At 40.9% G+C, this 26,218-nt stretch overlaps 1 protein-coding gene across 5 annotated transcripts in view; it reads left to right on the top strand.

The window, feature by feature from the left end:
* NCOA7 (nuclear receptor coactivator 7) overlaps positions 1–26,218 on the top strand; it is a 351,548-nt gene that overhangs the window by 227,364 nt on the left and 97,966 nt on the right. For all 5 annotated transcript variants that reach the window (XM_033936068.1, XM_033936069.1, XM_033936067.1 and 2 more), the window contains 5 exons: positions 6,154–6,261; positions 9,742–9,867; positions 13,326–13,510; positions 18,365–19,380; positions 22,969–23,137. In XM_033936068.1, coding sequence (XP_033791959.1) covers positions 6,154–6,261; positions 9,742–9,867; positions 13,326–13,510; positions 18,365–19,380; positions 22,969–23,137 — 1,604 coding nt within the window. The remainder of the gene's footprint in view (positions 1–6,153; positions 6,262–9,741; positions 9,868–13,325; positions 13,511–18,364; positions 19,381–22,968; positions 23,138–26,218) is intronic.

The raw sequence follows: 26,218 nt of genomic DNA, 5'->3' as shown, positions 1-26,218 counted from the left end.
AAATAAAGAAAAAGATGGTTTTGAATTTTTAAAAATGTTAGAGGGTCCAAAAATTCCTGAACATATAAAACGAAGTTTGGAAGAACCAATATCACTAAAAGAATTAGGAACAGCTTTGAAGTCCCTTAGAGTTGGATCCGCTCCAGGTGGTGATGGATATACAGTGGAATTTTATAAAACATATCAAAATTTTTTATTACCCTATTTATTAAATCTTTATCAATATCAACTCAATAAAGGTTGTATTAAAGGCACTATAGCAGAATCTTTGACTATTGTTTTGCCAAAGTCCAATAAAGATCCCACTTTGGTCTCAAACTATAGACCAATATCTTTAATAAATGTAGATGGAAAATTATTAGCAAAAATACTTGCGCTAAGATTAGCTAAAGCTCTCCCCCATATAATAGGTATGCATCAAACAGGATTCGTTGCTCAAAGACATTCATCTCACAATACCAGATTAACATTCCATATGTTATATTTAACAAAGAAAATGAATGAACCTACTTTTGCAATTTCATTAGATGCAGAAAAGGCCTTTGATAGAGTAGAATGGCCTTTTATGTATCAAGCAATGGAATGGTTTGGTATAGGTCCTGGATTTATACAAATGATACAAACAATGTATAGCTCCCCTTCTGCTAGACTATATATTAATAATACGTTTTCAGAAAAATTTAATCTACAGAGAGGAGTTAGACAAGGATGTCCCTTATCCCCTTTGCTGTTTGATATTGTTTTAGAACCCTTAATATTAGCTATCCAACAAGCTAAGGAGATACAGGGTATACCTCATTCAGATAAAGAATATAAGATATCTGCTTACGCAGATGATTTATTACTATATCTGAAGAATCCAGAATCCACCATTCCACATCTACTCGAATTGATTGAGAAATTTGGAAAATTTTCAGGATATAAAATTAATTGGAATAAATCAGAGATTCTTCCACTAAATATACATTGTACAAAAGGTTTATTTGATACATTCCCTTTTGTTTGGAAGGAAGAATATATTAAATACCTTGGAATTTTGATAACAAAAACAGTAGATGAAACAATGAAAATTAATGAAAAATGCTTATTACAAAAAGTAATAGAAATGTGTGAGCAATGGAATCCTTTGCATTTATCTTGGTGGGGAAGAGTACAAACTGTAAAAATGATGATTTTACCGGTAGTATGTTACCAAATGGGGATGATACCAGTTTTCTTTCAAGATTCGTTTTATACAAAAATAAATAGGACTTTGACAAAATTTATATGGCTTAATAAAAAACCAAGAATTGCTCTAGCGTCATTACAAAAACCAATTAAGGAGGGAGGGGTAAATTTTCCCAACTTTTATAGGTATCATCAAGCCTATATCTTACATCATGGTATGTATTGGATCCTCCCAGAACCCACAGATAATATTCCAGACTGGTTTTGGCTAGAATGGAGGCTTATATTTCCATTACGTCTTAATCATGTAGTTAGTATCAAGATGCCAAGGTTATACAAAGATCATAAAATATTTATGGATACCTGGAAAACTCTAAAATACATAAGTAATCTTACTCAAATTCCAATTAGTAAATCAACCAACCAAACTATATGGCTAAACCCCAAGATCAAAATTGGCGGTTTTAAAGTCATCTGGAAACATTGGATGATAGCAGGCATTCGCACTTTGGATGATGTAATTAAAAATGATAAATTGCTGGAGTTTTCACAATTGCAACAAAAATTTGGTCTCAATAAAACACAATATTTTAAATGGTTGCAATTGAAGCAATCTATTCAGAAAGGGTTCCCTGAATGGAAAGATCTCGCTAAATATCACAGTTTGGAATTCTTATGTTTCCAGATGGACTCAATAGGTCACAAAGCCGCACAGTGGTATAAATTAATATCCGGATATATAAATAAAAAACCAAAAAATGGTCTTAGAGACATTTGGAGCATTGAGATAAAACACCAAATTAGTGCATCTCAATGGCCACGACTTTGGTCTTGGAGGCTAAAATGTACGGTGTCAGCATCTATGAGACAAACTTGGTTTTTTCTTCTTCATAGAGCTTTTTGGACCCCTACTCGTTTACAAAAAATAGATAGTTCAAGATCTAATAGATGCTGGCACTGTCATATTGAAATTGGGACATTAGATCATCTTTTATTCTTTTGTCCATTTATCCTATCATTCTGGAAATCAATTTGGCCCCAAATTAACAGAATGTTAGAAAATCCAGTAGCCTTGACATATGATACTATATTATTTGGAACAACTATGAGAGCAAAAAGCCAAATTTCATCCAGTAATAACAAACTTTTATTTATTTTAACTGGAATTGCAATACAACAAATTACATTCAATTGGAAACAACATGCTAGATTGAATTATATGTTCTGGTGGAATTCGGTATGCCACATATATAAAATGGAACTCGCTATTGCAACACACAAAGGATACATGAATAAATTTAAAAAAATATGGGGACCATTAACCGATTTTTGTAAAGAAGGATAATTTTTCCCATAAATAAAACTGGAAACATCTGAAGACCGTTAACATGATTTCTCTAATGAACTTTTCCCATGATAAGATAATTATAAAGAGGGAAATGGGGTGGGTTTTTCAATTTTGATTATTACATACTAAATTAATATTTAAAGAATGTACAATAAAATTGATTTATGTATTATTGGTTGGGAAGGAGGGTGGGACAGGGGATTATTATATTAATGTTAAACTTGATATTAATATATGAGTTAGTCAAGTGTGTATTTAAGTTTCTATTGAGTTTATTTGTAACACTTGTTGTAACACAAAAAAATGAATAAAGATTTAAAACAAGAGAGACTCAAAAAAGAAGAAGAGAATTCCTAAATTTGAAGCCTGGAGTGACTCAAATTGGGGGGTTTTTCTTTTTAAGATACCCATGTAAATGTGTTATTAGATATGGTTCATTGAAATATGTATTTGTAGATCCTTCTCATTTGATAAGATTTATCTCAATGAAACGCCTTGAGAATGAAGTAACAACAGCTCCTATTGGAAATTAGTTCTCGTTATTAGTAGTAGTTAAAGTACTTCTTTATATTTGTTTGCATTTAATTAAGATACTCTTTAAATTTTGGATCTAGTTTAATTTAGAGGACTTGTGTGTGATCAGGGAAGCTGTATTTTCTTTTCCTATTATAATTTGAGTGAATTATTTTTCAGATTTGAAAACTAATTTTAACAGAGATGTCTTGATCATACTTTTCTGTACAAGATGTTTATGCTTGGAATTTTATAAAATTGCATAAATTAAAAATTTAAAAAAAAAAAAGAAAGCTGCAGATATGTTGAATTGAAGGAGTGCAGATTGATGGCCTATGTTTAGTATTTGTTTGACCTTGGTGGTGAGGGTGAGAAGGAGGAGTTCAGTACCATAGTGCGTTCAGAATCCAAACTGAGAGGAGTGAAGGCTGGAATATTGCTCCATGTAGTTAGTAAGCCGCTTTGAGTGTGGTTGTAAAACTACAAAAAGGCGGTATTCAAGTCCCAATCCCTTTCTCTTTCCCTAAAAGAAAGGGAAACCCACTAAATTTAAACTTCACCCAGAATTCTCTAGTGCATATTTAAACACCATGGCAAACGTTTGTTTAAAATGCTATCCACAGCATTTAAATATCATGTATTTCGAGCTGGATGGCATCAGCACTGAATGCACATGGATTGCATTTGCCACAGCTGCTGTAAATATTCAACCACTATGTATACAGTAGTCTAAACAGTTTAAATTAGGACAACAATTTTTTTTTTGTAACTTAAACGGCATAGTTATTCGGATAGTGGCTAAATAATCACTACTGTCGATGTAGCTAAGTAAAACGCCTTTTCTCCACTTTCATGCTGCCCTGTGCCATGGAGCTGCCAAAATTTAGGGCTCGCGCGCAGCTTTTCATCACGTGCTAACCCCCGCGCTAGCCAAAAAACTACCGCCTGCTCAAGAGGAGGCGGTAGCAGCTAGCGCGGCCGGCGGTTTAGCACGCGCTATTACGCGCGTTGAACCACTTCCGCGGCTTCATAAAAGGAGCCCTTAGCCAGTAAAAATCTGCATGAATGAAACTATTATAGTCATTTGCATGTGTACAGTATGTTGACACAAATGCAGATAAATGATCATATTCTGGCTATGTTCTATTCTCTAAATTTGATGGTGTGCACTTTGCAGGTGGGGATTTAGATGGGCAGAGTGTGAGTGGAACATGGGCAGGGCATATGTTTACATGCATGGATTATAAAATAATGTAATCTAAGTCCTTTACCAATCCATCTTGACAATACACTTTTTTTTCTTTTCACTTCACCGAATCAAGTGTCCAACTACTTCCTCAGGTGGTGGTGCAATAATAATATACTAAATAAGATGTACTGTATCTCTATATACGCATCAGTGCTCAGGCATCTTAGGGATTTTTAGGCATCCACCTAACTCATGGTGGTAGAGATCCTCATTACTCCCAGCCTAGCAATTTAAAGCGTTTTGACAATTTTTTCTATTTTTCTGTTTTTCTTATATCTTTTTTATACTCTGTTTTCAATAAATATTTTTTCAAATAAATAGTACTCAAGAGATTTGCTTTCAATGTACTTCATGTGAAATTAATTTATTTAAAGCAAAACTTAGCTTTAATGTGCAGTTAATTCTGGGTGAAGTTTAAATTTGGTGGGTTTCCCTTTCTTTTAGGGAAAGAGAAAGGGATTGGGACTTGAATACCGCCTTTTTGTAGTTTTACAACCACACTCAAAGCGGCTTACTACCTATGGAGAATTCAGAAAACGTCTGAAAACACATCTATTCCTGAAATACTTAGGAAACCAACCTATTCAATCTTAGTCCTTAACAACCGAGCGCAAGAACCACCTGTCGCTAAATCTGTACTTTGTTTATTCACTCAATCTGTAACATTTCTAATCATTGTAAACCGCATAGAACTTCACAGTCCTGCGGTATATAAACTGTTATTTTTATTATTATTATTATTATTAATATCCCCTTGCTGACGTATTTCGCATTTACTTCATCAAGGATGGGGGAATCTTAATTCATAATTGCTACTTAGTTCTCATAGCCGTTGGCGTATTAAAAAAATCAACTCTATGGCACCTAAAATATAAGCAAATATTGGACCCACTAGTATTCTCTAGATGCCTACTTTTCTTTATAAAATGGGCTCCAAGTAGGCCTTTTTGGGGCCTAAAATAGGTGCTCCTTTATAAGGTTATCCTGATCGTGCCGCTGAAAATTGACATGGAGGCCCAAATTCTATAAATGGCGCCTTAGGTTAAGTGCTGGTAGGTGCCCTACTGGAGCCTAACTTAAGTGCAAAATGCTGTTTTAAAAAAAAATTAAAGCATTTTTAAAAATGTGAAAAAAGGCACCTGCATCACAGCCTTTATGGCGCCTAATGCCACTGTAGGCATGGCTAACACCGGAAGCAGCTTTAGGAGTTGTAAAGTGCCTCCAGAGCCGTGATTTGCGTGAAAGGTAGGTGCCAGAAATGTAGGCCTACATTTCTGTTGCCTACCTTTCACAAAGCTGCGGTTCTACAAACGGTGCTGGTGACATTCAGTCAGCGGCCGTTTTTTTAGGTGGCTACTGATACCAGCGCCATTGTAGAATCTGGCCTGCAGTGAACACTGGTGTATAAAAAAGTCTTTTTGAATGTTGGCCACCTAACTTAATTGTTTTTTTTAATTGGTTAATTGGCACTAATAACTGAAAGTGCCATTAAAAACTGATTTTAAAAAAATGAATTAGCCAGTAGACGCCTACCACCTCAAAGTAGGTGTCTACATCAAGGCGCCTACATGAAAAATAGGCATGGTTAGGGGCGGAGTTTGGGTATGTATGTATTGAGTTAGGCGCCGGTATATTAGGCCAGGAGAACCCTGGCTTAATATACCGGCACCTAACATTATGATTCCTTGTGGCATCACTAGGTGTGATTCTACAAACAGTGCCTAACTTAGATTGACTTGCGGTAGGTGTTGTTTTGCTAGGTGCCTACCAAATTAGGCGCCATTTACAGAATCTGGCCCAGAGTGTTTAATGCATCAGTAGATTTCTGCAGTTTTCTTAAACTCTTTTGTTAACAAAAGTTTTGTTGTTTTCACAGGTCCTTTATGTGCCAGACATTAACCATATTTCAAGTGCTAGCCTGGGGTCAAGTCCTGGTGGCATTATTTCTCCTGCATCATCTGATGCTGAGTATGATAAACTTCCTGTAAGTACAGATTTGTTTTACTGATGGTATAATGCTTTTTTAGCTTAAGAAGTGTAAATGCTGATGTGCCATATAGACATCCAACATAAGATCATATTGAAGAGAATCCTTTTGTTGGAGGTGAGGAGTGGCCTAGTGGTAGAGCTGCTGCCTCAGTACCCTGAGGTTGTGGAACTAAATCCCAGCGCTGCTCCTTGTGACTCTGGGCAAGTCACTTACTGTATATACTCTAATATAAACCTAGATTTTAGTGCCCAAAAATGGAGGTCTTGGTTTATATTCAGGTCAGCACTGACCCCCCTCCCCCCCCCAAACCTGTTTGCAGGCCTCTTCCAGACCTGCCATGAGACCTGTTGGTCCAGCGGTGGCTGGGACAGGAGGGATCCCTCCTGCCTCCTGTCTTAGCCCATCCAATATTTCTCCCGCCTTTCTACCAGTCCAATATTTCACTTTCTCTGCCTTCTACACGCTTCCTCTCCTCCAGTCCTCATTCCCTCCCCCAACCAACATCTCTCTCTGTTCCTCCATGAGTCCAACTTTTTACTCTCTGCCCTCTCCCCTTCCCCTGAGTGTGACATTTCTCTTTCCCTTCTTTCTGCCCTTCCCATCCATCTCTCCCTCTCTCTCTCCTTGAGTCCAACACTTTCTTCCTTCTGCACGCTTTCTCTCTTTCTCCTCGCCTCTTCCCTCAAGTGTGACAGCCCTCCTTCCCATCTCCCAGTCCAAATCTCCCCAACCCCACTCACACTGCGCTAAGCAATAAAATGTTAGTTTTTAGCGCTGAGAGAAGGTCTGGGGTGGAGAGTGGGCATGTTCTGTGCTAATCTTTTAGTGCAGCTACATTGCCACACCCTAACCAATTAGGATGTGGTTTAACATGTAAACCCCCCTACTGCCTACAGAATGGGTGGTGGTAGAGGCTCATGTGGTAATGGCTGGTGCTGCCTGATTCACAATTTGAATTGATTCACCAATTCACTTCGGGTGAATCGATTTGAATCGATTAGTTTTGGCAAAAAATCGAACTTAACGATTCGTCAGCCCCCTTACTAGAGTACCCATTTGGGCTTTCCCTCTGCCACTGGAGTCCTTCCATCTAATTTAACTTCCAGTTTTGTGAAAACGGAAGTTACATCAGAAGCAAGGACTCCAGTGGCAGAGGGAAAGCCTGAGCGGACCTCTGCGTGCAGATCGGCGGCAGCAAGGCTCACTCCTTCCCGGCCGGAAGTATTTCTCCTCTCCTCCCCAGCCAAGCAAAAGCGGCAGTAGCGAATGCGATTCACTACCCTGCCGCTACTCCGGGCATCTTCTCTCCATTTGGCCACCCAAGTGGAAACAGGAAGTTTTCACTGAGGGCGGGCCGTAGTGTAGAGAAGACTCAAGGGAGTGGTGGCAGGAGTGGATTGTTAAATCACTATCACCACCGGCAACATGTTGTAACGTCAAAATAAAGGTGGATGGGGGAGAGGGGAGATGGACTTGTGGGAGTTGGTGGACTGAAGGAGAGATGGGGAGAAGATGGATGAGAAAGATGAACTTGGTGGAGGGGGAAATGGACTTGGGGGAGTTGGTGGACTAGAGAGCGAGAGATGAGGAGAAGATGGATGGAAGAGATGAACTTGATGGAGGGGGGAAGTTGTATGGTGGAGGGGGAGATGGACTTGGGGGAGAGGGAGAGATAGACTTGGGGGAGTTAGTGGACCGGAGAGGGAGAGATGGGGGAGAAGATGGATGGGAGAGATGAACTTGGTGGAGGGAGAAGATGGACTTGAGGAGTTGGTGGACTGGAGAGGGAGAGATGAACTTGGTGGAGGGGGGAAGATGGATGGTGGAAGGGGAAGATCATGGAGAGGGGAGATGAACTTGGGGGAGATCATGGAGAGGGGAGATGGGGGAAGGATAGAAGAAATAATGGATCTAAAAACAGGAGAGGGAGAGAGATGGTGGACAACGGGATTTAGGGAGGGAAGGAACAGAAAGGGAGAGAAGTTGGACACAAGGGATGGTGTAGGGGGGATAGAGATACTGGGTAGGAGGGTAGTTAGAAAGAGAAAGGGAGAGCTGGCGGGGAAGGAGGGAGAGATTCTGGATGGAAAGGGGAGTTAAGAAAAGGAGAGATGGTGGATCTTGGGATGGTGGGGTCCATCACTGCAGCGGGGATGGAGATGAAAATAAGGTAAGATGCCAGACCTCTGGGGAGGGAAGGGAAATGGAAGGGGAGGACAGAGATGGAAGATGGATGGTTACCATGGAGAAAGAAGAAAACAACAAATGGGCAGGAGACCCTGGCAAGCAAGTTATCAGAAGACATTTGTCACTAGCCTTGGACCAACATGATTTGAATAATGACCAGACAACAAAAGGTAGAAAAAATAATTTTATTTTCTGTTTTGTGATTACAGTGTGTCAGATTTGAAATTTGTATCTTGCCAGAGCTGGTATTAGACCGTGAACGTGATCTAGGATTTAACAGAGAGGAAAAGTCTTTTTTGTTTGTTTATTTTGTTTACACCATAGTGCCAGTGTGGGTAGGAGAGGGCAAAGGGGGTGAAGAGGCTATAAAATAAACCCACCTGGATGTTTGAAAAAAAAAACACCAATTGGGCAGGAAAATCGATTTAATAGGCTGAATCGAATTGAAATATTTTTTTCCTGAATTGGGCAGCACTAGTAATGGCCATACACTAATGAGAAAATTAACACCTGCCAAAACAAAAGAAAAGTCCAACAGGTCTGCAGAAAACAAATCAACCAATGAAAAACAAAAGGAAAAACTGCAGAGACGATGTACAAAGTTGCTTGACGCTTTGTATATCGTCTCTGCAAAATTAACACATCGCCATTAATGGGGAAAACTGAAAAATTGGCCACTTTACTCCAGCAGAAAAAAAATGCTTTAGTATGCAGAAAAGACTCATGCAAGGACACACCAAGGCCACTTTTTAAAGCAGTTTGGTAAAATGGCCCCTTAGATATTTTTGTACTATTGGGTGCTGTTTAAGGCTCAGACGTCTTCCTTGTCTTTTTGTTGGATAGCTTTTGCCAATACTTTTGTGTCCTATATTAGGTTAACGTGTATTTTGCATAGCCAAGAGGTTTTTGGGGTTTTTTTTTTTTTCAAATTCTTTATTCATTTTTTTACCTTACAACAAGTACACAATATTACATCATTTAAAACTTTTACACATCACTTGAATTTCTTTCTATTGTCATCGTAAATACATCAATTTATTCCCTCCCCACCCACCCTTCCCTCAAATATTTCAATCAAAAATATATAAATATTGTATTCTTATTCATTGATTAACCTTTAAATAGAACTTTATACCATCCCCCTCCCCCTATGTATAAATATACTGTCAGTGGAAAATGATGTCTAATCATTACAAATAGCCAAGAGTTTTAACCAAGATAATACCTTGTTTAAAATGGATGAAAATGGGTACAAATTGCAACTCACGGAAATGTTTTATTTTAAAGGATGCAGACCTGGCAAGGAGGTCCTCAAAACCCCTTGAAAGAATTGTGTCATCTACTTCGGAAGAGGAGGAGCCACTGGTGGTGAAATTTCTAAAAATGAACTGTAGATACATCACGGATGGCAAAGTAAGTGAAACTTACTGTGTTGTGTTGAGTGAAGGAGGTGGGGGGCTTGCTGTTCCTATAAATCACACATTAATAAAATTGATCATATAATATAGGCAGATGTTTTGCTATGTTCTGCACATATCCCTTGCTCAATGCAGCTTCCTGTATTTTGTGGTATTTATGTGCACAGTTCTGCAAAATATTTCATAGCCTTCTGATAATGGCTCTAACTGGAGCAATATATAGAACCACCAAAATAAACCAAAATGACACTGGATATAATTTCTTTTCTCTTTTTTCTCTATTTATAGAGGGGGACAAGCCTCAGAATATTGAGTATTAGAGTATTGAGGGTTTTTTTCTACTTTTGTTATCTATCTGGATCAAGCCAGGCAACTATGTCCATCCACTTTTGGAATTGTCATGAGCTAATTAGAGCCATAAGATGTCCTCTGGAAGTGGCGATACATTTTATTCAGCTGTTATTCTCAGAAGCTGAAAATTAACATGAAGTGTGCTGGCTTTTAATCATAGAGTATCAGAATGATAACACATCACAAAGACATTACAAATGTATTTCACAGCTCATTGTCTCACTCTTCTAAGGTCAGAGTTCAGAGGTTATAAATACTAGTGCTGCCCGATTCAGGGAAAAATATTTCGATTCAATTCGATTCACCCTGTTGAATTGATTTTTTGATTCAATTCACTTTCAATGACACATCTTAAGTTTAAACATTTTATTTAACCATCCCCAAAGCTTCCCCAGCCCCCCTGCCCAATTCTCAGCTTCCCAATCCCCAAAGCAAATCATCCCCAAAGCTTCCCCAGCCTAGACCCCATTTTTAAAATATTTAACACCCCCTGAAAATAAAGAATGAGGTGCGGTGCATGCATTAGTCACAGGAGCGCTTCAGGGATCCAAGTTGGTGCCTGCTCGCACAGAAAGGTCGCCCCACATGTTCGAAAACCAAACACAATAAAAATATGAGAAAAAGGTTCAAGCAGCAACCGAGCTACTCGCCTACCCGTGAAGTTTAGGAAACTCAAGAGATACAACATGAATGCTGCACTGAAACATGAAAACTAATTGTTCCTTAAGTATTTACCGTATTTTCACGCATATAACGCGTGCGTTATACACGATTTTTACAAACCGTGCATAACCTTGCGCGTTATACGCGTGAGCGCGTTTTACAACTTTTATTTTACATAGTTCCCCCCCCAACGTCCGATTCACCCCCCCCGCAGGATCGCTCACACCCCCACCTCGAAGGACCGCTCGCACGCACCCTCACCCGCACCCCCACCCCGAAGGACCGCTCGCACGCACCCGCACCCCCACCCCGAAGGACCGCTCGCACACACCCGCACCCCCACCCTGAAGGACCGCTCGCACGCACTCGCACCCTCACCCCGAAGGACCGCTCGCACCCCCACAGCCTCCCGACCCCCCATCATGTAGAAGCTCCTACCGTTGTCCTGCTGCTTCCTCTGCCGGCGGTCCCGGCCCTTCTGTGAGCCCTGCGTCTGCGCTGCTCCCTCTTCCGGCGGTCCCGCCCTTTCTTTGGTCTTGGAGAATGAGATCTACAATGTCAGCGTCTATGAAACAAACTTGGTTTTTTTTGTTACATAGAGCTTTTTGGACCCCAGTTAGATTGCAAAAGTTAAATAGTTCTTTGTCTAATAGATGCTGGCATTGTAATCTGGATATAGGGACTTTAGATCATCTTTTGTTCTATTGTCCCCATATCGTAGCCTTTTGGAACTCAATCTGGGATCAAGTAAATTGTTTATTGGAAAATCACGTAGCATTAACTTATGATACTGTACTTTTTGGTATGTCTATGAGAAAAAAGAGTCAGATATCAATGTGTAATAACAAACTTTTATTGATTTTGACCGGAGTAGCCATTCAACATATTACTAATAACTGGAAAGACCATAGTAGGCTCAATTTTAAATTTTGGTGGAATTCAGTTTGCCACATATACAGAATGGAAAGATCAATAGCGGTGCAAAATGGAAATTATAAAAACTTCATTAAAATTTGGGAACCATTAACGTCCTTTTGTCATGATTGATGCCATTTTCCTAATATTTCTATATTTAATATGTAAGATAAGGGTGGGGTGGGGGGAGGGTTTTTATTATATGAAAAATAAAAATTACTAAAAGGATTTCAGGATGGGAGAGGGAGGGTTATATTTACAACTATAAGTTATAATGATAAGATGTACAAGTGGTTAAATCTATGTTATTGTGTTGCAATTTTTGTACACTTGATGAAAGTTTTAAAATGAATAAAAAATTATAAAAAATAAAGTTTTTATAATTTCCATTCTGCACCGCTATTGATCTTTCCATTCTATATATGTGACAAACTGAATTCCACCAAAACTTAAAATTAAGGTGGGAGGGGGAGGGTTATATTTATAACTATAAGATATAATGATAAGATGTACAAGTGCTTAAATTTATTTTATTTGTTATCATTTTTGTACACTTGATGAAAGTTTTAAAATGAATAAAGAATTTATAAAAAAAAAAAAAAAGTTCTAAACCTAGATTTACCTCCCCCCCCCCCCCCCCGAAAAGATGTAAGTGGCACAAAAGCACCCAAGATCGATAAAGGGGATACGGAGAGGAGAGCACAAGGAGCTCCAAACCGAGATCAGACACGACACCAAAAGGCTGAATATTTTTATATTTTGTTTTTCTAAAAATGTCAAATTGCCCCTTCCCACACCAAACCCCCAACCACTTCCACTTCGCCCGTGCAGGGAAATAAGGGCAGCCATGTACTAGCAACCTCCAAATAGGCCCTGTCAGATGGGGAAGAGGGCAAGTATCGGGACACAGCCATGTGTTTTATCATCCCCAAATGTTCTACTCTACAGCCCCGGATCGGAGGGCGAAGAGTGTAATTCTGTGCAAATGCCACGGGAAGAAGCATCGCGAGGGCCTCCGGCCCGCCACCACTTGCGCGGCCAATGGAAAAAAAAAAGTTGGCAGAATCGAGCCTGCCCCGAAGGAGGTGATGGAAAGAAAGAAAAAAAAAAAGGAGGGGTAAAATATTAGGAAAGAGAACCGAGGCTGCTTTCAAGCCGCCCCCCCCCCTCCTACCTCTGTCGGTTTCCTGTTCCACAGTTCCAGGTTCATCTCCATCTTCCTCCTCTTCACCTGGGAGGAGTGCCTAAGCACTGCAGCACTTCCCGACTGACCCCCACTGAATCAGTCAGGCTGATTTATTTATTTTTTTAACGAATCGATTCACCTGAAGTGAATCGGTAAATCGATTTGAATCGGAAATTGAGCAGCACTAATGAATATTGCCTCATGCACCAGTTTATTCATGCTTTGATTCTCAAGAGTTCTCTTTCTGTTCTTTCTAGCAGAAAAGTTCCCACATGTAAGCTTCCAACTGGATTTTTGTCTAATGGTTTTATTAGCACTTGGGTACGCTTATTTTCTAGGGTGTGGTAGGTGGTGTCATGATTGTCACGCCCAACAACGTCATGTTTGACCCACACAAGTCGGATCCACTAGTTATTGAAAATGGTTGTGAGGAGTATGGACTCATCTGTCCCATGGAAGAGGTGGTCTCAATAGCACTCTACAGCGACATCTCCCACATGAAGCTGAAAGATGCTCTGCCATCGTAAGACATGTTCTTATTGTTTATGCATTTCTCTCTCTCTCTGTGTAGTCTTAAGGTCAGAATATGCAGAAGGTCAGGTCTGTTTAGAGCAGGCTATAAGGTTGGTCTTTGCATGCCACGTTTCCTTCTCAGTGCAGGGATCTGAGAGAATAGTTAATTCTTTTTTTATTTTCCTTAATGCTGCATAAGTGGTAAGAAAAAAAAAACCAACCCTCAAACAGAATGTAGTCTGTGATGATTGGTTTTGCAGCTTGATTTGATTCAATACACCAATTAACACAGTCTGTTCTAAAATGGTTTATTAAAATGTTAAAAATTAAAAAATACCACAAACAAGACAGTGAATCATTACAAAATATACAAAGCATAATAACATCACATTGATATCAACAAAAGAAGGAAAAAAAATTATACACAAAGCAATTAGTTTAAGGTTAAATTATAACGTTTCTCATACAGGCAAGTTTTTAAGGGTTTGCAAAATGACATCTTAGAAATTTACTCAACTCAGATGGTAATGAATTCCATAGAGACGCACCAGCATAGGAAAACATCTGATTGCATTGCAAGTACAGTGGAACCTTGGTTTACGAGCATAATTCATTCCAGAAGCATGCTCGTAAACCAAATTGCTCGTATATCAAAGCGAGTTTCCCCATAGGAAGTAAGGGAAACTCACTTAATTCGTTTCCTCCCCCCCCAAGGCCACCAGCGCTGCTCCACCACCTACCCCCCCCCCAAGAACCAGCATCTTTACCCCCCCCCATGCAAACTAGCATCGCCCACCTGCCCAAACAGAAGCCTTACCCTATCTGGCACCGGCACGCAGCCCACAGGATGTGCCAGTGACGAAGATCCTGCCTCTTGCCTGGGCCTGGCCTTGAGCATCTGCACATGCTCAAGGCCTTTTGGCTCTCGCTGTCTCTGAGATTCTTGAATCTCGGAGAGTGCGAGAGCCAGAAGGCCTTGAGTATGTGCAGATGCTCAAGGCTCAGGCAAGAAACAAGATCTTCGTTCGCCGGCACGTTCTATGAGCTGACTGCCAGTGCCAGATAGGGTAAGGCTTCTGTTTGGGCAGACGGGCGATGCCGGTTCACGTGGGTGGGTGAGGGGAGCGATGCTCGCAAATCGAGTCAACACTCGGTTTGCAAGTCATGATTTGCGAGAATGTTTTGCTCGTCTTGTAAAACACTCGCAAACCACGTTAGTCGCAAACCGAGGTTTGACTGTAATATAAAAATACCTTTAATTTTGTAGTATGGTTAAATCATTTTTATTGAGCATAACAGCAACAGAGAAACAAGTTTAAATGCAGTGATACATAGTCAAAACAGCCGAGAACAACAAGTCGCCAGCTCAAATAAGTTTCAAGAACTACCTCCCCTGCCAAACCCCCCTCTCCCCATCCACCACCTACCCATGTCAACAACAGCCAGAAATTGGAAAGAAAAGAAGAAAACAAAATAAAATACAAAATAAATAAGGAACAAATAACACAAGAGGAAACAATGAAAGAAATTACAAGCAAGTAAATTAATTTTGTAGTATATAACATATCCACCATAGTAACATTTGAGCTCTCTATTTGGTCTCATGTTACACTTAAGAGAAGAGAATTCATATGAGAGAATTCTCTCTGCAGAGGACCCTATTCCTAATCTTTCAGCCACATTTGTTTCTTCAGGCCAGCTTTATTTGACTGCAATTGGACATTCCGAATGATTTTCCTAAATTGTAGTGGGCCTGTTAATAGAAGACAAATGAATTTGTTTACATAGGTAAAAAGTGGCTACAGTTTTCAGACAGCGGATGTCTGAAAATTGAACTGGAGTTAAAAAGACGCCACATTATGAAGTGGTGATCCTGGGCTTGTGTTTAAGTCGGGAGAAAAATAACACAGGTAGATGACATTTCCAATTCTATGTGTGTTATTTTCAATGAAAAAATGGGTCTGCAGAAGAAGAAAGGTTCTCATATCAGTGGGTCCTTTGTACAATTTAGATTGTGAACCCACTAGGGACAGAGACAGTACCTGCATATAATGTGTACAGCGCTGCGTATACCTAGTAGCACTATAGAAATTATTACTAGTAGTAGTAGTCACTGCAGTTATCAAAGCACAAGTGCACACATACTTCTGCTTTGAAAATTCAGGCAAAGTTGGGACTTTGCCCAAAAAACACAATTTAAAAATTGCCCCATAGAACATTTTCTCGTGTTTATTCCAGTGGCTGTGTTAGGCCCCCAATAAGCCTTAATTTCTGAAGAATGTTTCAAATAGCATGTTTTGGAAATAAGAGCCTCAGTACTTACATAGTGAGGAACTGTATGAAAGAGGAAAAAATGAAGAAAAAAAGGGTAGAAGAAACATTTTGTAAGAATATATTAGCAAACAAGAAAAAGATATGAGAAAGAATCATTGTGGTTTGAGTTGTTATAAAATATATTTTCAAAGTACTTTGCTACAATTGCATGGGATAATATTGAGATTGAGCCATGCTAGAGTAGATATCAAGGAATGTGATATGTGGTTTTTGTTATGTTTGTGGTATATATTGATGTATGTGCTGTAGATATGGCATTCTGTGTTCATAATGCTGCCTGTGAATCTGAATTTGAGCAGGCCTTATAGGAGCCAATCCCCTTTCCCTACCAGCACTCTTCAGGACTTAGCTTGCCTCCTTCAGCCAGTTGTACTCTGCTGAAGTATAATTTTTGTTCAATTTCTGGTTAATAATGAACAATGTTAAAAAAAAATAAATCTGATTTTCTGCATGAGTTAACAGTACCATGCAATACTGTATAGCAGTTCCCGATGTCCTATTTCCCTGGCATAGTACGTAGATGTTTGGAGTAGGATGAGATGTGATCCTGTTCCATCTGTAGTCTCTCTTGAGTGAATATAGGAGACTAAGAAGTGCTTTGTTCTGGTTCTGACCATTGCTACTAGAAACAGTAGGGTGGGCAAGAGAAAAGAGAGTGTGACATCTTTAGCTAGTGCTTATCAGACCTTCTAGGCCTGTGATTATGTTATCATGGCCACAGAAAGCACGTGACTCCTAGAGAAGTGGGCCAGTGACATTTCAGTGTACAGTCCACCCAGATTGTGACCCCCAAATGAGAGTTTTGCAACCCCATTTGAAGTTTAGGAAATTCTATCCTAGGCCTTTAAGCACATCCTTGTGTCTTTGTACCTCCAGTCCATGGTGTTCAGGTGCTTTACCAAGTTTATGTCTTAGGGTGTAATGCCTGAGGGAGTTTGAAGCAAATTCTCATCTGTTCCTCAGGACACTTGTGGACTATTTTGGTTACATTCATCTACTGTGGATGTAATCAAAATAGTCCATCTAAATAATAGGCTGAGCATTTGTATTAATATTTCCTATGGGTTGAGTCTATTAAGAGGTAATGTCTTATTATGGATCAAGAACTGGTTGAAAGACAGAAAACAGAGAATAGGTTTAAATGGTCAATATTCTCAATGGAGAAGGGTAAATAGTGGGGTTCCCCAGGGGTCTGTTCTGGGACCACAGTTTTTTAACATATTTATCAGTGATCTAGAGATGGGAATAACTAGTGAGATAATTAAATTTGCCAGTGACACAAAGTTCAAAATTGTTAAATTGCAAGAAGATCTTGTTTCTCATATAGAAGTTTTTTGTGACCATGGTCAAGTCGCCTAACCTTTCTGTGCCTCACATTCTAAGGACTAGATTTACAAATGCGTATTAGCATTTTAACAGTTTAATGCAATTTAATGCTTATTTAACATAAGCCCCATTACTGTCAGTGAGGTCTGTTTATTACATTGTAAGCCCTCTGGAGCAAGGAACTACTTACAGTATGTGTGTAACTCAACTTAAGCCTGGTTTGGAAAGGAGAGTAATTAAATCTAAAATTCAAATGTATGTTCTGATAACTAAGTCCTGAAGACATTTTTGAATCCCCGATCATAATGGCTCAATTTAAAGATGAGGCAAACAATAAGACATGAAGATAGAGGTTCTTTTTGCCAGTAGAGCAAAACAAATTTCCTATGGTGCCTTTGAGTCTGGTTTATTGTTAGCACTGGTTTTTGCTTTTATGAGGGTTTCTGTGCTGTGTTTTGCCCTTCTGAAAGTTATAGCCATGGCAAAAATAAAGCCTGGGTTCAAAAGTGCTATTCCATACTGGGAAAGCAATTTGACCTGCAGGCTTGCTGACCTTTTTTTGCTTTATATTTACCTCTTACCTCAATCTGCCCAAGTATTGCCCTGTATTTTGTATGACAACTGCCTTAGTAAATGACTTATGCACCACTTTCTCTACACAGTGTTTCCCAGTGCATTCCTGGAGGTCCACCAAACCAGCCTGGTTTTCTGAATAGCCACAGTGAATATGCTGCCAAAAATTTGAATACACCAGATCACCAGTGCATGCAAATCTCTCTCATGCATATTCATCATAGATAGCCTGGAAGTCAGTCCAGTTGAGTGTGCTACCAGGATAGAGTTAGGAACCACTAGAGATTTTGTTTTCCAAGAGCTTGGATGAATGTAGCACCTGAATACATTGGCATATTTAAAGTTGTAATTTATTCAAAATTAGAAGATGATTGGTGTGCAATGAAAGTTTCCCAAATGTATTCCTAATTCTTTCATAATCAGCATCTCCCATAGTTTCATCATTGGTTACCTTGTTTGCTTTCAGTTGACTTAAGTTTCCTTAAAACATTTTAAATACTGCTCTTTATTTTAAGTTCATTATGTTAAGTCATTTTTAAGTTGTTTGCCACCTATGTTTTGTTTTTTGTTTTAAGTTTTTCTTTTGTTTGTTTTTAACATTCCATACCCATCCAACATTTTTTCCTGGCAGTGACATACCAAAGGATCTTTGTCCTCTGTACAGGCCTGGAGAGTGGGAAGATCTCTCCTCGGAGAAGGATATCAACCCCTTCAGCAGATTCAAGTCCCATGGTAAGGAAAAGAAGCAGCTGAATGGGAGCTCCAGTAGTACCACCCTTGATTCCAAAACAGACATGGAGAAGCCTACAAACTCTGAAGTCTTAAAGCCTAAGGACTTCTCTGTTGAGACTGATTCAAAGACTGTGGAGCCATTCTGTGGTAATCTTCCCATGATGCATAAAGACAGGAAGCCCTCAGATGAATGTCCAGCAAAGACAGGAGAGCTTCCTGTTTCCACAACCAAAGAACATTCCGTGACTGAAGAGGAAGAATTCACTGAGTTGAAGGAGCCTTTCTCTCAAACAAGGGATAAAGTGACTAATAAAAATATAACAACAGCTGGAAGTAGTTCTGGGGAACCAGAGGAACCATGTAAGTCCAAATTGGAACTTTCAAATACAGGGGTAGAAGGAGAACATCTTGTTTTGAGTGATTTAGGTGCACAGCTGGACTGTGAATCCCAAGAGGTCCTACATTTAGAAAAGTATAAGAAGGAGGAAAGTTTTGTACCGGAGGAACACTGTTCTGTTGACAGTTCCCCAACAGATAAGGAGGAAACTTTTTTCAAGACACAAAAGTCAGCCAAATTAGAAATCATGAACTCCTGTCTCCATAAAAGAGTGGAAGAGTCACTCCATCCTCAACAGCCACATATGACTGAACTATGTGAAAATGGTGATTTACAGGATGGAGGCTTTACATGTAGCTGTTCAGAACATCTTGTAGATGGAAGTTGTACATGTGCTGTCTGCAGGTCAGGGAAAGAAAGGTGTAATGCAGAAGATGGCTTGGCTGCAACAGATGAGAAGGTCTGTGCTGAGCCTCTGTTGTCTTCTTCATCTGAAGAAACCTATCATGAAACGCCAATGGATAGTGAATCGGAAATCAAATTGTGGCTGATGAAAAAAATTCAGGGACCCATAGAAGGTATGTCTTTTGCTTCCTAGTTTTGCTTTCCCTGGATAGGCATTGTTTCAGAGAGAAGAAAGGGCATCCAAACAATTGTTAAGATTTAGCATAAATTAATCTTGCATCCTGTCCACCTCTCTTTTTGTAAAAACAAAAAACAAAAAAATATCCAACCCAAAACAGCTGACTAAAGAGTGTGCCTCTAATTTTGGGATGGAGGGAACCATTAGACCATCAGTGCAGATAGGTAGACTAGATGGGCCATTTGGCCTTTATCTGCCATCATGTTTCTAATTTTGCAAAATTGTCAAACTGCACCATATTTAGATGGTTTTGTTCAGTTACTGTTTCATATGAAAACTTACAAGTTGCCATTTTTTATTAAATGAGCATCAAGACGCGCATATATGAAGGGGAGTCTTCCCTCAATAATATAGTGAACCAGACAAAACTTTCTAAATATTACATTCAAATAGAAAAGCTGGAAAAGAATAGGATGGGTGCTGATATAGATGGGGTGAAGGAGGAGCAAAGATGTGATATAATAGGAAAGCTCCAAGCTTCCTCCTATATGCAGCATTAAGGGCCTGATTCTGTATAGGTCGCCCGGTCTCAGCAGTCGTATGAGCACCTTTTGAGAATCGTACACGGGCGTCCATTTCACAAGCGCCATTTAGAGAATCAGATTGCCGCTGAACTTATTGCAGCAAGGAAATCTCCCTGCCGCAATCAGCTGAGTGGCAGCGGCAGGGAACCCCTGAACCCCCCCCTGCAAGTTGGCCGACAGAAGGGATGCCCACTCTCTTCTGCCACACCCCCTGACTGTCCATGGCAGGAGGAATGTCCAATTCCTCTTGCTGTCCCGTCCCCCCAAAGTATCTCTCGGCAGGAGGAGTGCCCAATTCCTCCTTCCGCTGGCATCCCCCCTGAAGCCACCCAGCAACCCCCCTCTTCCAGGGCCCACCCACCTGGAGACCCCACCCAGCTTCCCCCTAACAGGAAGACCACCCCCCTTATCTTTTAAAATGAAGTTCCAGTTGGAGGGAGGCTATGTCGGCCAGCAATCCCACAACTGCAAAATGGCGAGCCTTCCCGGTGCATTCTGGGGAGGAACCTAAGGCCCTGATTGGCTCAAATGCCTTAGGCACCTGGGCCAACTGGAATCTTAGGCCTCCTTCCCAGTGTATTCTGGGATGCACTGAGAGTGGCCTAAGACTCTGATTAGCCTGATAGCTAAAGCCCCTCCTATAGGAGGAGCCTTAGGCAGCTGAGCCAACCAGGACCTTAGGCTCCTCCCCAGTACATCCCAGTGCATCCATTTTACAGTGTCGGGCCTCCTGGCCAGAGGGTGTGTGCTTCCTTTCAGGTGGACCTTCATTTTAAAAGGTATGGGGTGAGTAGATGGGGTTCCTGTTAGGGAGGGATGCCTACAATTTGGCCCTAAATGCTCCTTTGTGTATGTTCCTGTCTATGTCCCTGAGTAATTAAAATCTGAAACTAGTAGATGCTTAAAGCATGTAGAATTTAAAACGTCAGCACTGTTAGTTTTACATACCTTTTTTTAGTTTGTGTACTTCACAGGGAATACTTGAGGGCAGTGGTTCCCAAACCTGTCCTGGGGACCTATGTTCCCTCTAAAGTGAGTGTCACTTATAGATTTTACACGGTCCCACCTCCCTCCCTCTGCTTCTGATCTGTAGTGGTAGTAGCAAGAAGAAGAAACAGGTACTTGTGACCTGAATTGGCCACTGTGGAGATGGGATACTGGGCTAGATGGACCACTGGTCTGATCCAATAAGACTATTCTTATGTGGCTGATCTGCTCAGGTAGGAGTTGTCAGCTATACCAGACATCTGCCCCCTCTGATGGCCGTTCCTGTTCCGGGGCAGAGGATTGGCACAAGCCTGAGCAGAGCAGCCCCACACATGTTTCTTCTTTTTGCTGCTACTGCTGCAGATCAGAAGCAGCAGCAGGAGGGAACAGATTGAAGCCAAGGTAACTCAGGAAGGGGGAAGGGGGTGTGGTAACAGCTGGATGGAAGGGTAGGGAGAACGGGGCAAAAGATGGAGGAAAGACTAAAATAGTTAGGGTTCTTCAACTTGGAAAAGAGATGGCTGAGGGGAGATATGATTGAAGTCTACAAAATCCTGAGTAGAGTAGAACGGGTCCAAGTGGATCCATTTTTCACTCCGTCAAAAATTACAGAGGACACTCGATGAAGTCACAGGGAAATACTTTTAAAACCAATAGGAGGAAATTTTTTTCACTCAGAGAATAGTTAAACTCTAGAACGCATTACCAGAGGATGTGGTAAGAGCGAATAGCGTAGCTGGTTTTAAGAAAGGTTTGGACAAGTTCTTGGAGGAAAAGTCCATAGTCTGTTATTGAAAAAGACATGGGGGAAGCCACTGCTTGCCCTGGATTGGTAGCATGGAATATTGCTACTCCTTGGGTTTTGGCCAGGTACTAGTGACCTGGATTGGCCAGCGTGAGAACGGGCTACTAGGCTTGATGGACCATTGGTCTGACCCAGTAAGGCTATTCTTATGTTCTTATTGAGACAGGATGGTAGAAGGCTTAAATGTATTTGCAGTTTAGAGTTGGGGAAGGGGTATGAGAGGCAAGCAAGGTAGCAAGAGTGAGGTGGTAAATGAAGGGGTTTGAAGAACAAGAAATGGAAGGGCAAGGTTAGAAGGATTGAGAGAGGAGGTGAAAAAGAATGAGATGAAAGGTGAGATGTGGAGAACTGAAGGCCTTGGACAATAGCCTATTGCTTGCAAAGACTTATAATGTTACTTTTCTTAGGGACATCAAGAGATAACACCAGAGCTACAAGTTCATGCAGGTAGGGATTACATCACTATAGAGGTCTTTTACTAAGGCGCACTAGCTGATTTAGTGCACGCTAAATGCTAACGCTTCCATAGAATATAATGGGCGCGTTAGCATTTAGCACGTGATAAATTGGCTAGCATGCCTTATTGTATATCATGAAAATCTGGAGACAATTGGCAACTCTTGAGAGAAGATTAAAATAAAAAGTGAGATATGAAAGAGAGGTGGAAGGGAAGAGAGAGCTGGAGAAAGGTAAAATAGAAAAAAACCCCAGGAAAAACATTCAGAGACAGACATGAGGAAAGACTTCAGTAAGCAAAAAAAGGTAGAAAACACTTTACAGGTCTTATTGGAATTTGTAATGTTTTGCAGTGTAAGGGATTAATTTTCAGATAATGCCAGGAAATTGCAGGCCTACAGAACATACTAGGATTTCAAAATGAAATCCCATCATGTACTGCAGCTGGCCTTCCCTGGCTCTACTCATTTGCCCCACTGGGGTGGGGAGGACTGTTCTGAAAGGGTTTCCCCCCCCCAATTGGTCTTTTCCTAAAGCCTAGCACATATGGAATTAGCACACACTAAATGCTAAAAAGCCCATTCTATACATAATTTTGTTAGCACACGCTTAAGTTTTAGTAAAAGGTCCCTTAGTTTAAAAAAAAAAAATTATATTGTGCAAAGTTTTTAGTAGCATAAAGATAAGAGCAAGAGAAGCAGAGTTGTTGCATCCTTACGTTTTGGTGGGTCTTTTCATCTGTGTGAGACAGACATGCTTCCATCAAGAGAAGAGAAGAGCAAGATGCCCCCAATGTTCCTGTGCATCAAGGTGGGCAAGCCAATGCGGAAGTCCTTTCCTGCTCCAAGCACAGCGATGGTACAGCAGTATCCCAAAAAGAGGAAACAACCGGAATACTGGTTTGCTGTTCCTCGAGAAAGGTAAGTTGCCTTTCCAGTATCCAATTCTGCCACTGTGACTCTTATGCTGTTGATTCAAGGATTCTGTTCTTCAGGTTCTTAACAAGGTCTATGATTTTTGTTTTTTGTTTCACAAAATTTTTTTTTTCTGGAGAGGTAGAGGTAGAGGTAATCAAATTATGCAAATTAACTGACTGTCAAAGACAAATATGTGTGGTTCCAATTTCATGAATATTAACTTAACCCCTCTTCTACTAAACCGCGTTGAATGGCCCACGCTGCTCCTGACGCTCATTGAGTTCCTATGAGCGTCGGGAGCAGCGCGGGGCATCCAGCGCAGCTCTCTGTGCTAAAATTGCTAGTGATGTGTAAAAGTTTTAAATGATGTAATATTGTGTACTTGTTATAAGATGAAAAAATGAATAAAGAATTTGAAAAAAAAACCCAAAAAGATTGCTAGCGCGGTTTAGTAGAAGAGGCTCTTAGTGTATGTATCTTGGAATCCAGACCTTGTCGAGATTTTTAAAGGCCAAATTTAGGAAACCCTGTGTTTTAAACCCTGTTTTACTTGTTAGACTTAACTGAGCTGAATACACACATTTGAATGTATGCTAGAAGTACAAGGGTCAGGAAGAAAAGCATTTTGTGAAGTATGAGAATAATTGGAACATTTGGGAAATGTAGAAGAAACTCTTCCCCAGAGTGAAAGACCTAGGCCTAGATGCATTAAACAATTTTTGGCTGATTTCAAAAGAGCGACTGATGTTCAAACAATTCTGCATGCAAATGATTTGAGCAGAGGTTCATCGTAATCCCCGTCCGATCCCGCCGATGAATCGCTGTGAGAGCAACTCTCACACATGCGCAGAGCCAGCAGGGGAAGCCCGAACATCTGACAGGCAAGGGAAACCCCCAAAGCAGCCTCCTGTCACTCAGCTGTTCGGAGCAGGAAATGTTTTTTTGCACCGGGAAAGGGAAGGCCTGACATTTCGAAGATGTGGGCCAGCTGGCAAGAGGGAGTGGGCATCCTTCTTGCCAGCTTCTACAAGGAGGTATGGGGGAGGGACTGGGGGTTCTAAGTTGATACCCCCCCAGACCACCAAGGCTGTTTTTGGGGTTTTGTTGGTTGGATGATGGGAAGGAGGATCTTTGTGTTGGGTGGGTGGGGTCCAGGTGGCCCAGATGCATAACTGGGTTGCTGAGGGAGTGGGCATCCCTCCTGTCTCTCTGGGTGTGTGTCTGTCGCGGTGGGGGACAAAATCATCGGGGGGGGGGGGGCTTGTCATTGTGTGGGGAGGGGCTTGGCTTGCAGTTTTTTGTGTGTTTTTTTTTTAATGAGGCAGATATTGTGCATGTGTGTAACACAAGCACAGCATCTGTGTTTATTTTTTAAAAAAGGTATGATATGTTATATTAATTTCAGGGCTGAACTATGGGTGAGCAACTGCTCTTGACCAGTCACTTTTTTCAGATTGCTAAAAGCAATCACTTTTTTTATTGTGCATTGGGAAGCCATGTTTGAGTATCAATTGCTCTGCTAGTTTACATGGCATTTCAATGTTAATGACCTTATTTGCATGGCTGGATCAGAGAATGGGTGATCGTGCATAAAACCATGCGGTGAGCCATTTTGTGCATCGAGTCGGCAAATCCGATCATCGCTAAACCTGTCAAAACCAGTTTAGTGACGATTGTTAGACGATCACTGACTTTAGTGCATCTGGGCCTTAATCTGTTCTTTGTGAAAGTTGGTGATCGTCTTGTTTCTCTTTTTTCTGTTCCTTTCTATTTTCCTGTGCCTCTTGAGTAAGTCACACAAAATGTTGCCATCCTCTTGCATCTTGTCTTCTTTTGATAAGGACAGGGTCTCATACTCTATAGGCCTCTCAAGTGTGGTCATTTGAGGTGGGATTTGGACTCCCTCTCCACAAACTTTGCTGAGAAATGCCACTTTGTCTTTTTTCCCCTCTTGTTAACTTTTGTACATACCAATTCTGGTCAATGGTCAATGACAAGCAGGATATCGCTTACCACATATGGATGACATCATCTGATGGAGCCTAGTATAGAAGCTATCTAGCATTCTAGCAACTAATGAAGACTTTTGCAGCACCACACTGCACATGCATGGGGACCTTTCTGCTTGATATAAGCATCCGGGATCAACAGTCTTTGTTTTTCTGTGGAGTAGAGCAGTTACCTATTTTTTTGTGTGTGGGTTCTCCTCAGTAATTCTCTTTCAGTTATTGTGCCTTCCTTCGTGGTTTGCAGAAATTTTTCTCATATTTATTTTTCTCTTTTTGTAATCCTTTTAAGTTGCCTTAGTGGTCTTCGGAGGGGTCACATCTCAGGCCACAGGTGCATCCGGAACTTCTTTCCAGGGTCCAGTGTTCATCGAAGATCCTGATCGTTTTACTCTTACAGCTTGGCTCTTGAACGCAAAGCGTTATAATGCAAAAGGTACAGCAGTGGTCATTACCACTCTCCTCAAGTCTAAGAAGCCGACTTTCCAACACTGGTGCACCTAAGAATATATGGAGTCATTTTCAACTCCGGTTTCTGTGGTGTTGGCTTTCCTCAAAGCTGGCCTTGACAAGGGACTCACTGTGGCTTCCCTTAGAGTCCAAGTCTCAGGGCTCTCTTGTTTCACGGCTTGGGACTGCAGATCTACTCTGGCGGCTCATTCAGACATAGCCAGATTTTTGAAGGATGCAGACCTTCAGTCAAAGCCCCATTCCCTTCATGGGATCTCAGTGTAGTTCTGAGGGGGTCTCAGCCAAGCTCTGTTTGAGCCACTGATGGTTTTGGTTCTCAAGACAGTTTTTCTGGTAGCTGTGACCTCGGCATGGTGAGTCTCGGAATTCTAGGCTCTTTCTTGTAGGGAGCCTTTCCTTTAAATCTCTGACACTAGAGTCTCTTTGCACATCGTTCCTTCCTTCCTGCTGGAAGTGGTATCAGCATTTCATGTCAATTAGGTAGTTCGCTTGCCAGTGTTCCAGTCCACAGATTCCAAGAAATAGGACATCTGAGAGGCAGGGGAAACCCCAAAGCAGCCTCCTGTCACTCAGCTGTTCAGGGCAGGAAACGTTTTTTTGCACCGGG

Source organism: Geotrypetes seraphini, chromosome 3 (genome assembly GCF_902459505.1).
Source record: "Geotrypetes seraphini chromosome 3, aGeoSer1.1, whole genome shotgun sequence".
NCBI classification, from domain to species: Eukaryota; Metazoa; Chordata; class Amphibia; order Gymnophiona; family Dermophiidae; genus Geotrypetes; species Geotrypetes seraphini.
The sequence above is the reverse complement of the archived record's forward strand: the minus strand, read 5'-3'. Positions and strand labels throughout refer to the sequence as shown.